Source organism: Mixophyes fleayi, chromosome 7 (assembly GCF_038048845.1).
Source record: "Mixophyes fleayi isolate aMixFle1 chromosome 7, aMixFle1.hap1, whole genome shotgun sequence".
In the NCBI taxonomy this organism is placed as follows: Eukaryota; Metazoa; Chordata; class Amphibia; order Anura; family Limnodynastidae; genus Mixophyes; species Mixophyes fleayi.
Window position 1 is genome coordinate 109,847,254 of NC_134408.1, and position 15,146 is coordinate 109,862,399.

The 15,146-nt window shown below is 38.8% G+C and overlaps 1 protein-coding gene across 2 annotated transcripts in view; it reads left to right on the forward strand.

The window, feature by feature from the left end:
* Positions 1 to 15,146, forward strand: part of SPAG16 (sperm associated antigen 16) — a 696,430-nt gene that overhangs the window by 62,685 nt on the left and 618,599 nt on the right. For both annotated transcript variants that reach the window (XM_075180327.1, XM_075180328.1), the window contains exon 9: positions 4,131 to 4,273. In XM_075180327.1, the coding sequence (XP_075036428.1) occupies positions 4,131 to 4,273 (143 nt within the window). The remainder of the gene's footprint in view (positions 1 to 4,130; positions 4,274 to 15,146) is intronic.

The window sequence follows — 15,146 nt, forward strand, 5'->3', positions numbered from 1 at the left end:
AATTTGAAAACAAAAATGCAGCGTCTTTATTATTGCTGCGGATATGAGGAGTTTTTTCTCAGTGGGAAATTCATTTCTTCTGATCGGTGGTCTGTTCATGCATTCCAATGACCTTTTATGTTTAACTAAATTCTGTGTGATGTTTGCTTAATGCACCCGTCTATCAGATAGGCCTCAGTAATCAGACACACAACATACGTTTAATATGATTATGTCTAATAGCCCATTATGAAGGAGCAATATGTTACATTCACAAATGTATTTCTTACATTTTTATTTAATGACAAATGAATGTGGTTTTTCTAAAGAGAGATTTTCTATTTCACGAAACATAATGAACTATAGCCATCTGTAATACCTATTGGGTGAAAATAGTCATTGCTTATAAATGGGTTATGTTTACCTGTAATAAATATAAATATATATATATATATATATATATATATATATATATATATATATATATATATATTTTTTTTTCCATTTATCCTTTAACACAAATACAAAATGAAAATTGTTGTAATGTGTACAATGTATAATCAGTTTTTCATATAATGCTGCCTATTGCCTGTACGTTCTACTTTTCAAATTGCACTTGGTGTTTTAACGCTACACCTAAGTAGTCTACCCAGCCCGTTTCAAGGTGCGCTCTTACTTGCTGCTCTCAGGTGATGCCGCTGTAAACCAGAAATGTTCTTAGGTTTGTGCAGAGGCAGGAAAACCTAAAGAGGTGCACTGTGTAAATGTCATATCCTACAATCCAACATCCGACCACTCTTTTATTGAATTAAAGTTGTACACCTTTCTCCTAAAATAATTCTCAGGTGAACCTCCTTTATGGCTTAAATTAATCATGTGAGTGAAGGGACATCAGGCTTCCTTACTACATGTGCCACGTTTGTGTGCTTTTGAGGCTTTTTTTTTTCCATTCACTTCAAAAGCATTTCTTCTCTAATTTGCAATTATAAGGTGCAAAACGTGTTCCATACACATTGTAGGACAAAGCCTCATCTCCGCTAGTTTACTAATTGTAGGCATTTTTATACAGCAGGGAGCTACCCTAAAGATCTCCATTCCTTTATCTCATTTCAATAAACTTGCTGTGCAAAGAGAAATCTTGTTTTCGCATTGCTCTGCAAAACCTGCCACATCAAGACACCTACTACGCATGTTCAAGAAAAGCCCCCAACTCCTCCCATCAGCCAGTTCAAACTTCTGCTCCTTCACCAACCTTGCTCCTACAAACTCGCATGCTTTGCTGGTAATCAGGCACAACTGCTTAAATCGCCTCAGCCATTTTGCACTTCGCAAGTGAGACTCAGTGGAGTCAGCCATTTTGTGGAATGAACCAATATTCAGCAGAATGCAGTCTATAAATTCACTAGGAAATAATGACTGAAGCATGAAGTGATTCTTTTTTTTTATGGAATTTATGAAGCCCCTGGAGTCATCCTTTAATACCTTCATATTCTTTAAGGGCAGCATTTTCAGAATTTTGAGTAACATTGCCTGTAGTGTATCTGATGAGGACATACCTCCCCAACTGTCCTGACTTAGGCTGGGCAATCCTGATTTGATGGGAACTGTCTCATCATCACGTTTGTCCAGACTTATGGGATGTTCAGAGGTATGTTTACTATGCTGAGCAGGACAATTTTTGGGTGATTTTAGGAGAGGGGATTGAGGGCAGCCTGGCAATAGAGATACCACCGGAGTACATAGCACAACCCCATGCATTGCCATAGCTCCTTGCCCGATTCCAGAGGAGGCCAGTGTTGGGAAGTATCTGGGAATATGGGATCTCTTCTAAAGAGGGGTATTCCCAGAATATCTCACCTTTGTTCATTCTTGTTGCCATAATTGAAAACCTCTGCTGTACCAAAGCAAAGCTTTACTCTAACAGTGCTTTGTCTTTAGTGCTCACAACTCTCTCCGCAAGTAAAAATTCATTCTTATATGCCCCAGGCTTTCTGTTGCTTTATTAGTGTTATTCTTATTTTGCCAAATACAGTTTTGTCTTTTCAAGCTGTTGCAAGCAAAGGATCAAACAGTAGAATTGATTTGACATAAAAACTGCTATAGCTGGTAATTATTAAATGTATTAAGCTGTTCACCTACTAATTCTTTCATACTGTGTAAAAGCGGAAGCAAGAAAGCCTTGCCCCGTCAGTTCATAAATCGGCCACAAGTGGATGGTGCTTTAAACCCACATTACTGTTTGACAGGGTATTTTTTAGTGATAGCTGCTTAGCGTGAAATGTTAATAGGACTCCATCTATGTGCAAAAAGTTCTCACTGTTATTGGTACATACCAGAGACATTTTATTGCCAATAGCAGCAAGGTGACCGTGACAGATTTATATCAGCATACTTTTCACTTAAGTGCTGATTCAAATAAAAATACAGATTCATGCAAACTGAAAGTAACATACACATTTCCAGCAAGAGAATGTCATTTGCTGAGTGTTCAGTTTCCCAGAAAGAATTGAATTGTCCTTTGCAAAGTATTGTGAGTTGGGTTGCATCAAATTTGTTGCAGCTGATCTTTGGCTGGCATAAAGCGATATGGCAATATATGGTAACTTGTGCCTGGTGCACTAGGCTGAAAATAATTATTCTGTAAAATGACCATTTACTTTAAGTATAACTTTTTCCATCAACTTTAACTTTCTGTCTCTATCTTCGTTACACCACTTCACCCATTAATAAGTCTGTATATATAAATAGGGGTTTTCAGAAAGACACTCCCCTTTTTGTTGTTTGTTTTAAGCAGAATTTGTTAAGCAAAAGACAGGATCAGGAGAGCAGTGTCACTGGATACAAAGATCTGGTTCGCTATTGAGCTAGCTTCACTTCACTGTCCTCGCTACTCTGGCTTCCCAATCACCACCAACCTCCTTCAATTAGAAACCATCCAACAGTGTCATTTTCTTTAGCTGCATGGGACTATGCCAATAAACTATACTCACTAGTCCCTTCCCCATCTCCAGGCTCTAATTGGGGAAACCCTAACCTCCCTCCTGGGAAACCACATTTATTTATTTCTGGTGGGATTTACTTCTTGAACGAGATTGCTTCCACACAAACATATTTTTTTTCTGACTTATATTAGAATACATTTTCTATCCCTTCCAATGTTTTTTTGTAATCAATATCTACAGATTAGATGCTTCAGTCTGCACGTCCCTTTGACTAGTAGACCCTTTACATCATTCCATGCCTTATAGCACAATGGCTTGTTCTCTGCAACATCTATGCCAGCCTAGCTCCTTCAGAAGACCCACATGAAAAGGAAGATTTATTTTTTTCCTGAAGCTCTAGGGTTGGGCTGAGGTATGGCACAACTTTTCCAGCAGCTCAATTTCTGCCAAAATAAAAGAAAATGCCTTTCAACTAGATGTTAGAGGTCCTGCTCACTTGCCCATTTTCATATTTAGTGGGACTGCCCTAATCTAAAAGGATTCTTGCCCTTAATTAGAAATCTCATTATGTCAGTCACGCTTATTGATATTTCTATCAACCTCAAATATTTTCTTCTTCTTTTTCCAGTCCCAAATGCCACCCACCGCCAGAATAAATGTATTTGACATATAATATCTGCAGCACATGTCACTGGCCTTAGAATGGAAGTCACCTCATCCCTCCATATCAGGCTGTAATAAATAAAATATATTATGTCTATAAGATGGCACACATGACCTGTTCTCTCAGGAACTCCTTTCTGTAAAATGTGGGACCCCTGGGGGCTACACTTTAGCACAGGATTACCCTGACAAGAATCAAAAAGGGAGTCTCTTGGTTTCCCAAACTGCTTATCCGCCTGGACTTAACACGTTCTACCTCCAACTCCGTTTTTGAAATTGGATAAATTTGCTCTCTTCCTTTCCTTTGCCCCACTCCTTCTTTAGCAGTCTTCAACCTTCTCTCCTGACAATGTATCCATTCTTCAGGTTCTCCCCCTTGTTTGTCTCCATCCTTGCCTCTCTTTACTATGAAAAATGTGTTATTTTCTGTACCATGGCATAGCTTGCTTATCCTCTATATTGTTTCTTTTATCCATTTTTGCAATCTGCTCAATCCTTGGCTTGTTAAGTCAACTTGTGTTATCATGGCTTAATTCTGCTTTATAGATGAAATCAAGCACAAGAAGGAAAATGGTCCTACCCAGAAAGCAATTCAGGAGGCTCGAGAGAGAGAACTCCTGCAAGAAGGGGTAGCTTTATACAACCCAGAGAAGGACCCAAATAAACAAATAGGAAAGAGACATCCAAAGGTAGGAACCACAGCAAATCATCTGACCTGCATCGCAATTAAATATTGGTATTTGTTTGGCTTATATATTCTGCTGTCCACTTCTTGATGGACTGTCTTAAATCTTCATGAAAGATGAGCAGGACTATAGTTGGTGTTCATGTAACTTTTTCTAGTAACAACAAAACAGTAGTTTGCCACCTTTAAACTTCTATTTATTCCTATCTAAAGTCCACCTATCATTATTCTTGTAAGCTGTCTGTTGCCATCGTTTAGGTAGTGATATCCTAATGTTAGTGCAAAGGTAAGTAAAAGTATGGTAGCTAATTTAAATACTATGGTGGAATTTTTGTCCTAGGGTTCTAACTCCTGATGTACCAGGAGTAGCAGTATAAATGGGAATATACATCTTAATTTCATTTTTTGAATGTTGCAGCGAAAAAGATAATATGGTGAGAAACTTAAAGTGACATGGGGTAATCTCTTTTAAACATAATCTATTCACTTAGGACTTTGAACTACTTTGTGTGCCTAAAGGGTAATTCTACACAAAAATGAATATTTGTTTTGTAAGTATAACATAAATGCAGAATATTACCTGCCTGTGTTCTGGCGATCCAGTGCCTACAGCTGCCAGGCCAGACTGTCCTTTCTCTTGGTGGCAGCATATTGTTGATGGCATGTGCAAGCCTCTGCTTGTGTTAGGGCATCATAACCAGACTGCATCAGACATTGAGGCAGGATTTTTTCCTAGATGTAAGATGGATAAACGCTGATTGGAGAGGCGAAATCCGCATCCCCTGACTGTGACAGACAATGGGGACCTACCGAATTGTTAGAATTGCTAAACACAGGCCAGTAATGTTTTGCATTACTTTTTTAATTTGTGAAACTCTCTAGGGCAGCACGGTGGCGTAGTGGTTAGCACTTCTGCCTTACAGCGCTGGGGTCATGCGTTCAATTCCCGACCATGGCCTTATCTGTGAGGAGTTTGTATGTTCTCCCCGTGTTTGCGTGGGTTTCCTCCAGGTGCTCCAGTTTCCTCCCACACTCCAAAAACATACTAGTAGGTTAATTGGCTGCTATCAAAAATTGACCCTAGTCTGTGTCTGTGTGTGTGTGTGTGTATATGTTAGGGAATTTAGACTGTAAGCTCCAATGGGGCAGGGACTGATGTGAATGAGTTCTCTGTACAGCGCTGCGGAACTAGTCGCGCTATATAAATAAATGGTGATGATGACGATGAACTCTACCCAAAATGCAATTATTTTTGGGTGTAGTTATCCATTAAAGGAGGAAGCTGGACTAAAATAAATCCTAGAGTTTCATCAGTGATCCTTAGATAGCCTGTGCAGACTTCTTCTTTGTATGCCTTGTATGATCAAATATTTAATTTGAGAACTTTTTGGACCTCAAAGAATAAAAGTCTGCAAGTTCTGAATCAAACGTTCTAACAGAGCACTTCCTGTGTCTTTATGCTCATATAACACGCCGCAGGCTTTCTTATTTATTAAAACAATGTGCAAGACAGGGACCTATTTTACTTATTGACCAATAATATAAATAAGGTTTTCAATAGATATGACTTGCTTCTGGGAAAAAAATATATGGCCAATGGCTGAGGCAGAGGCGCTTCTCTAAATAACTGATGTATTTATACTACATCCAGCTAACATGCTGTTTGTTTTATTCTTTAGAGAAAGGAGCTATCACTTTAGGCAGGTGGAGCCACTCTATACCGTTCATTTAGCCTTGTGTGATTGGCTTGTATGTCTAGGTAATAAAACTACTTTGTACAGAATACAAATGGTTCAACTCACCCAATGGAGCATAGCCAGTAAAATCAAAGCAAGCATACCCGACTTGCAAGCAAGCATACCCGACTTGCAAGCAAGCATACCCGACTTGCAAGCAAGCATACCCGACTTGCAAGCAAGCATAACCGACTTGCAAGCAAGCATAACCGACTTGCAAGCAAGCATAACCGACTTTCAAGCAAGCATAGCTGACTTGCAAGCAAGCATAGCTGACATGCAGTGCTTTTGACTTAGAACCATGGGGACACTAAGCAAAAAAACTGTATGTGATATATAAAAATGGGCAATTTTGGTTGTAAGTGAAATAGATTATATGCATTATAGTTATTGATGCATAAAATATGGATTTCTAGTTATAGTTAAATGGATGAGGACTAAAAAAAAAATATATTCTTTTTGGAACTAACCACCAGTGATATAAAAGACTTACAAATTATTTTTTGACTGCAAAAATCTGTGTATGTACTCGAGAGAAGTAATGAACAAGACTATTCTGAGGGATAATTACAAATAAATCAATAATTAATGGTTCTGGAATATGTTAATAGGTTCATTACGGTGATTCACTGTTACTTCCATGCTGCATTCTCTTATAAATGTAATAGGAGTGATTAGAGCCTCTTCACAGATACTTATAAACAGTCAAGAATTATAGCTTTAAGATTATGTAGCAAACCATTTTTAAAACCAGTTGATTTACAATGGTGTTCTTATGCGGCTGTTAGAAGTGAGAAATGTTTATCTTCTGCTTGTGTCCACAGGTGTTAACTGCTTTATAGAACGGGGGCATCAAAGCAGGTTCCAAGAATAAGTGGCACAATAATTTTTCCAGGGATTTTATTAGTCTGCTACAAAACACAGCAAAACATAACATTTAAAGAGATTGCAGTGCAAAAAAAAAAATCAAATAAACAGATGGGAAAGTAAAACCCCCATAACAGTATGGGTATTGTAAATATGATGTGTAAAATAAATGTTATATGATGGAAATGGACCTTTTATTTCATTTGAAACTGCTCAGTGGGAAGGAAAGCAAAATAAATTCTATATACAGCATTATCTTGACCTGGCCATATTTATAGAATTGTCCACACTATGGCTATTGCTACTATATAATGGTGATGTTATTATACCCAGAAGCACCATGGCGATACACTAATACAAATAATATTAGGTTTAATTACCTTATGTGTGTGGTTTTCTCTGTAACTGTTATTCTGTTACATGAGCATAATAGAGGTCTTTCAAAATTGTATTGATATTTATTGAATTCCAGACTGTGAAAATTGATTTTTGTTTGGCTGTAGATGTCAGCATAGCTTATTATAAACATATAATTTGTTGACGGATAAGAACCATTTCTCTGGCTTTAGGGTAGGCTTATGATTATCCCAAGCATGTTTAAATGACACTACCATGCTAGCCTCTGCCACCTCTGACTATTTACCTATCTACTACACTTTCAGTAGAGTATCTCTTACTCAAATTTACTCTAAACCCGCTAGCCTTCAGTTGTAGGCCATGTTCTTTTATTCCTTGTCAAAACCCTTGATATATTTTTAAAGCTTCTACCATATCTCACATACCCCTCCTCTATTCCAAGCTCTACATATTGAGGTCCATTAGCCTGCCTGGGGGTAAATGTATCAAGCTGAGAGTTTTCCGGCGGGTTTGAAAAACCAATCAGATTCTAGCTATTGTTTACTTCGTACATTCTACAAAATGTCAGCTAGAATCTGATTGGTTGCTATAGGTATCATGTCCACTTTTCAAACCCGATGGAAAACTCTCAGCTTGATACATTTACCCCCTGGTATGCTTTGTAATGTAGGCTGCACTATTTTAACAGTGCTTTTTTGCACAATCTCTAATTTATTTGGAAATATAACCTCCAAAACTAAACACAGTGTACTAGGTGTAGTCTTGCCAATGACCTATATAATGGGATCAGCGCCTCTCTCCCTCACTGATTTGCTACATTGTCCGCCAACATCTTAAGTCTTTTATGGTGACTCCTTTCCTCCTTGGTAATTACTGCTTTTGCCTTTTTTTTTTTTTTTTTGTATTTGCTACACTTTTGACCATCTCTCATCACACTTTTGTATTTGCCACACTTTTGACCATCATCTCTCCAGTGAAGCTTACAATCTAAATTCCCTGCCACAGGCACATAATTACACACACACTAAGGCCAATTTTGGGGAGTAAACAATCTACAAGTATAACCAGGAGATTGTTTATGATTTTACGTTCTGTTAGCAACATTGTTTGGAGTAGGCTTTCAACTGAGCCAATACTTTTTTCGGATATCTTTCCCGATTTCTACACTTCCACAGGTAGTCAGCTAGCTGATATGACTTCACAGTGAAACACAAAGACTGGCATTTGGGAGATTTACATTGGAAAGTTTTTCCCACAGTGCATCTACTGTAGCTTCGGATATTGCAGGAAAAACAAAGGGGGGAAAATTGTTGACTTAGATAGGAAAAATGTAAGCAAGACAAACAGCGAGCGGATCAATATTTCTTGCAACGTGTCTCCCTTGGGATCTATTATATGAGAATGGGAACATAAATTGCAGCTCCTAACGTGGCTGTTAAGTATCGCTACAGGATTAATTACCCAATTATTGACTGGTTTTTTTGAATCGAGGGGCCAAGCTTATTAGGTTTTAGTAACGGTTATGAATAGATTGTAATCTTTTTAGGATAATCAATATGTAATTTTGTTTCTTTAGAAAAACTAAATCAACAGTGCATCATCCTCTTGTGTCAGCTGAGTACGTTCCCTAGTATCCAGCTGACAGTGCCACATTTTATACTGTTACTTTTATAGCGCAGACTTTTAAAATGAAACACACAGCCACAATTTTAATAAAGTGATTACAGCAAATCTCAATAAAAGTGTTGATGCACACTGATTTCTTTCTTTTTAATAAGCTGTTGCAAGGAAAATGGTAAGTTCTAGTAATATTTCTTTTTCTTTACTGCATACCGTTTACTTATTCAAGTACAAAAGGAAATGCCATGTCGCTCATAGATAAACTGAATGGACATCTTAATGGGAAATTATACTAGAGCATGGATTATTTTGAAATCAATATTTTTGTATGACTTTCACTGTGAAAAAAAGAGAGTATTCAAGAGTATTAAAATATCTGAGAGATACTGCATGTAAAAGGAGAACTCAAGCCATTTTTTTATTTTTAAAATAAGTGTTGTCCAATCAACTTAAATGACGTCCTTGCACTGCTCATTTATTACATTCAATATTTTCCAGGTTATTGGTCCTGGAGAAAAATCAGGAGCAGTCACAAGTGACGTTGAGTATAAACCCCATAGCTCTACTATTATGGGAATCATTTATTTAAAGCTGCACCTAAAGTGGTAAACAATGGCTGCAGAATGAGGGTGTGAGCAGGAGGACCAATAGAAAGATGTAATGTTCTCCAGAACCTCACACAGCCCTGTTCTCAGCTGGAGCTCTGAGGCTAGCCATGTAGCCCTTGAAAATCATCTGCAAGGAGCAGCCCCCTAGGCTCTGTGAAGGGGGTGGTTTTGTAAAGCTCTGCTTCTGCTCTCTCCCTAGGTGGTTCTGCAATGGAGTATTTAGAGGATATTTTACAGCACATGCAACTGCTCCCTAATAAGCATAAATTTGTAGGGATTTACATTTTTGAGGCACAGCTAGTGTGCACAGTGTCCCTAGTGTTCATGATCACCATTTATTTATATACTGCCGCCAATTATGCAGCACTGTACAGAAAATATTTGTCCCATTCATCATCATCATTTATTTATATAGCGCCACTAATTCCGCAACGCTGTACAGAGAACTCACTCACATCAGTCCCTGCTCCATTGGAGCTTACAGTCTAAACTCCCTAACACACAGACAGACAGAGAGACAGACAGACACATACAGACAGAGAGAGACTAGGGTCAATTTTGATAGCAGCCAATTAACCTACCAGTATGTTTTTGGAGTGTGGGAGGAAACCGGAGCACCCGGAGGAGACCCATGCAAACATATATATGTATGTGTGTGTGTATATATATATATATATATATATATATATATATATATATATATATATATATATATATATATATATATATATGTATACATATACACACACACACACACGCACACATATGGACAAAAGTATTTGGCCACAGTTGTTAATTATTAAATTGAGGTTTTTCAATCAGACCAGTTGCCAGAGGTGTATAAAATCAAGCACCTAGCCATGCAGTCTCCATTTGCAAACATTTGTGATACAAAAATGGGTTGTTTTGAAGAGCTCAGTGACTTAAAGCGTGGTATTGTGATAAGATGCCACCCTTGCAATAAGACAGTTCGTGAAATTTCATCCCTGCTGGATATTCCACAGTCAGCTGTAAGTGATTTTATTAGAAAGTGGCGGCGTTTAGGAACCACAGCCACAAAGCTGAAGACCACATAAAATCACAGAGCGGAGTCAACGACTGCTAAGGTGCATGGTGCGTTAAAGTCAACAACGCTCTGCTGATTCCATAGCTGATATAATGTAATCACTAAAACTGTGCAGCGGGAGCTTTATGGAATGGGTTTCCATGGCCAAGCAGCTTCATGCAAGCATGGGATGGAGAGGTGTAAAGGACACTGGACTGTGGACCAGTGGAAACGTGTTCTATGGAGTGATGAATCACGCTTCTCTGTTTGGCAGTCCGATGGACGAGTTTGGGTTTGGCGGATACCCGGAGAACATTGCCTGCCTGACTGCATTATACCACCTGGGAAGTTTGGTGGAGGAGGGATTATGGTATGGGACAGTTTTCCAGGGTTTGGGCTATGCTCCTTATCTCCAGTGAAGGGCAATCATAATGCTTCAACATACCAGGTCATTTTGAACAATGTTATGCTTCCAACTTTGTGGCAACTGTTTGGGCAAAGACCATTTTCTATTCCAACATGATTGTGTGCCCCAGTGCACAAACCAAAGACTACAAAGACAAGGTTAATGGTGTGGAAGAACTTGACTGGTGCACACAGAGTCCTGACTTCAACCCCATTGAACACCTCTGGGATGAACTGGAACGGAGATTGCGAGCCAGGACTTCTCATCCAACATCGGTGCTTGACCTCATAAATGCTCTACAGAATGAATCCGCACAAATTCCCACAGAAATACTCCAACATCTTGAGGAAAGCCTTCTATGAAAAGTGAAAGCTGTTATTGCTGCAATAGGGGGACCAACTCCATCTTAAAGTATATATATTTGAATACAATGTCATTTCATTCCCTGCTGGTGTAATGGTCAAGCGTCTGAATATTTTCAAATATTTTTGTCCATATAGTGTATGTATGTGTGTGTGTCTCTTATATTATATTATATATTATAATAAATTTTAGTGAGGTTGGTTTTTATTATGGCTTGTAGTCTTGAGGAGGGAAAATCAGTTTGTTGAGCTCTTGTAAAATACCAAATAGCTAGTGCGCACTTGCAGTTGCACATTTATATCTCACATTGCATGTACTAGGAGACCAACCTCCTCCTATCCCCTAGAATTTGCTATTACTGCAGTGTCATCAGCAGCCTGTGACAGACTGCTAGAGTGTGTGCTTCCAGTATACACGGCCACCAAGGGACGTCTGACCTGCTTGGTCAGAGCACAGCTTCTTGTTTGTCCTCTTTTGCTTTCACAGTTAAACTGTCCTGTATCCTTTTGGGATTTTGTTTCCCCTACAATTATTATATTATCGATTTACCTGCTACAGTTTGGAAGCTCCGCTTGAGTTCTCTTTGACTTTTGAATGACTTTTGTCTGTCATTTGCTGCTGCTTTGTCTAACGCAGCACACGGTGTGATGTTCTACTCACAGAGGATGAGATAAGACGCCTGCAGAAAAATACCCGCTATAAATGTTTCATTACATCTCTTTAAATAATACCACGACACCTGCGCTGGGCCTGCTGAAATATCCATGGCGAGCGTGCCAGGTGCAATGCAATTAGGTGGTGAACAATTTCTTCCTCACAAAAGATAGCAGTTTAGGTGTGATTATATCAGAGCTTATTTAAGATAACATACCTCAGTGTAATTTTCTAAGAAAAAGAGAGAAGAGAAGACTTGTCATTGTGATTGATGTTGATGCCTAGGCTGAAAGTGTTTTTCACTGATCAGGCATGTTTCATTCTCTCCTAAATGCAATATCCTTTCGCAGTTTTAAAGGGACATAGCTTAAAAAGAGTTTAATTGGCATTATTTACAATGTCTGCTGTTAATTAGACACGGTTTGAGAATACGGGTTTATAAATAGCAAATACGTTCATAAATTGCTATTCTATTAGAATGACAACATTAATAGGCCAGAAGGTCCCTGGCACCTTTTTGAAGTCCTCTTATTTAATTGTGTCTGATCAAACAACACCTAACGCAAATTAAATAAATATAGTGCCCTAAACACAGGGCTCTAACTGATGATTCTAAACATTAAACTCAAATTAATCTCCTATATAAATATAGTCATAGCTGCAGATATCGCCATGCATATGAAATAGACATTATATACAAATAATAATAAAGTTTTTTTTTTTTTTAATCAAATACTTATAATAGATATTTCATAGAAAATACATAGCACTAGGCAATAATTACATTAAAAACAGTTAAAATTCATATAAACAGATGTCCTACATTCTCGCCAATAGCACACATGATTTGTGCCAACTTGTTTAAATAGTTGTCCAATCCTTTAAAAACCTATAAAACTCACATAAATTATTCATCGCTGCACAGTTGGAAATGAAATAGGATCCAGACCTCACTGAAGTCAATAAAATAAATTGGTGTTATAAGCACATTTTTTTCTCCAATAAAGCTTCCAAATGTTTATAACTTGCACAAAAATCTGGACTTTTTGTTACAAATAGTATAACATGGAAACATGGCCCTGTGATATTTTACTAACAAATCCCCAATTTAGGATTGGTAATCTACAGGGTGGTTGCTCCATATCCTGCAATAAACCTCATGTGATAACTACTCTGTCTCTTACTCAGATTTCCCTGACTCCCCAGACGACAGTCTGGACAATGGGTGAGAAACAGTGCTGTATGTGAAGCAAGGACGCCTGGGATACAATCGCTCCACCCCTCCGCGTCCCTACATCTACCACGATTCAGTGGGAAAGCTTCTCTCCATTTTGGGGGGGGGGCTAATAATTGAAATTACCTGTATAAGAACCTGCTTATCCTCATATATTTGCACCTGTGTGACACTTCTGTAAGGCCAATTTATTGTGTCCGTTAGAAGCACTTGGAAGCTTTATAGGATTTAAAGGGCATTATTTGGGAATCGCAGTGGATGCTCACTGCAGTCAGGGCCGGATTAACCCTAGGGCTAACTAGGCTATAGCCCAGGGGCCTCGGGCATCCAGGGGGCCCTTCAAAGTCCTCAGCAGCATCATTGATCGGTCCGGGGGTGAGGGCGCTCCCATCCTGATCAATGCTGCTGAGCACTGTCAGTGCAGTCCTCCATCCCCGACGCCGCTCAGTAATCTGCTTACTGAGGAGATCTCGCGAGAGTTGACGAACTCTCGCGAGATCTCCTCAGTAAGGAGCTTACAGCGCTTCGCGGAAGGAGGACTGCACTGACAGGTAAGTGCTTGGGGGGGGCCTCACTGGGGGGCAGCGGGCGGCTCACATTGGGGGCCTCACGGGGGAATGGAGGCCCCCTTTACCCAGGGGCCTCCATTCCCTTAATCCGGCCCTGACTGCAGTATGCCTTTGTTTTGCACTGGTATGTTTGGATTGTTCATGCACAGCATGTCAAGGTGCAGCCTTACTTTGCCCTTTTGGGAGACACATCCACAAACTGAAAATATGTCTATGTGTGTGGAGGAAAAAATTCCCCGGATGAGCACTTGTAAAAGTGTAAATATAAAAGTCCAACCTCCACTTTCATTAAATAAAAGGTCTGTTTTTCTCATAAAGTACTGCTTTATTTAGTCTTATGTACGACTTATATCAGTCATGAGAGTCCAGTAACATTGATTTTATTACGTGCCATTTTCTGTGAGGAAATGAACATGTGCCCACTCTACTCCTTTATCCAATTTCAATAATCTTCCTCCACAAGTTGAAATCTGATTTTGCACTGCTCCATATAGTACTTGAGCACCCCCACTCCGCCCAACTCCTGCATTCGGCCTTTGGGAGTTTCTGCAGCTCTGAAAGTAACGCCATCTTGCAATGGAGAACAATGCGGACTGGCACACACCTATTGCATTTGCGCCAATAGAGGCGTATGGCTAAATCACAGCTAATTTTACTCTGCATCTGTGATATAAATTGTGACATAAATGTATTATACTGACATCAGCACGGTGGCTTAGTGGTTAGCACTTCTGCCTCATAGCACTGTGGTCATGTGCTTGATTTCCGACCATGGCCTCATCTGTGTGTAGCTTATATGTTTTCCCCGTGTTTGCGTGGGTTTCCTCTGGGTGCTTCATTTCTTCACAAATTTCAAAAGCATACTAGTAGGTTATTTGGCTGCTAATAAATATTCCCTAGTTTGTGTGTGTATGTTATAGAATTTAGACTGTAGGCTCCAATGGGGCAGGGACTGATGTGAATGACAAAATATTGTCTGTACAGCGCTGCAGAATTGGTGGCGCTATATAAATTGTTGATGATGACATCAGTGAGCTTTAGATCCTACTGCATTTTCAAATTTTGGAGATATTGATCATTTCTTTGAGTTTTTAGATAATTGGACAACAATTTGAGCATGTTGTAATGATTTATGTGCGCTATTAATGAAAATTTTAGTCTGCAGCGGTGTATATGCATTTTGTATTGTAATTTTTCCCAAGTGATTAATAAAACACTTTATTTTTATGATTCATTTTAAATGCATATTTATTTTTCATGTCCGCATAAGGGATATATTTTTGTATAGTAGCAGTTAGAATTCTGTGTTTTTGTCAATATATTCTACATTTAGTGTCGTAAGAATAATTGGTTTTAATAACGGTTGTTGCTATTACTTCAATTTTTAACAGGTTTTTTTTATTGCCCAAGTTTAAGGG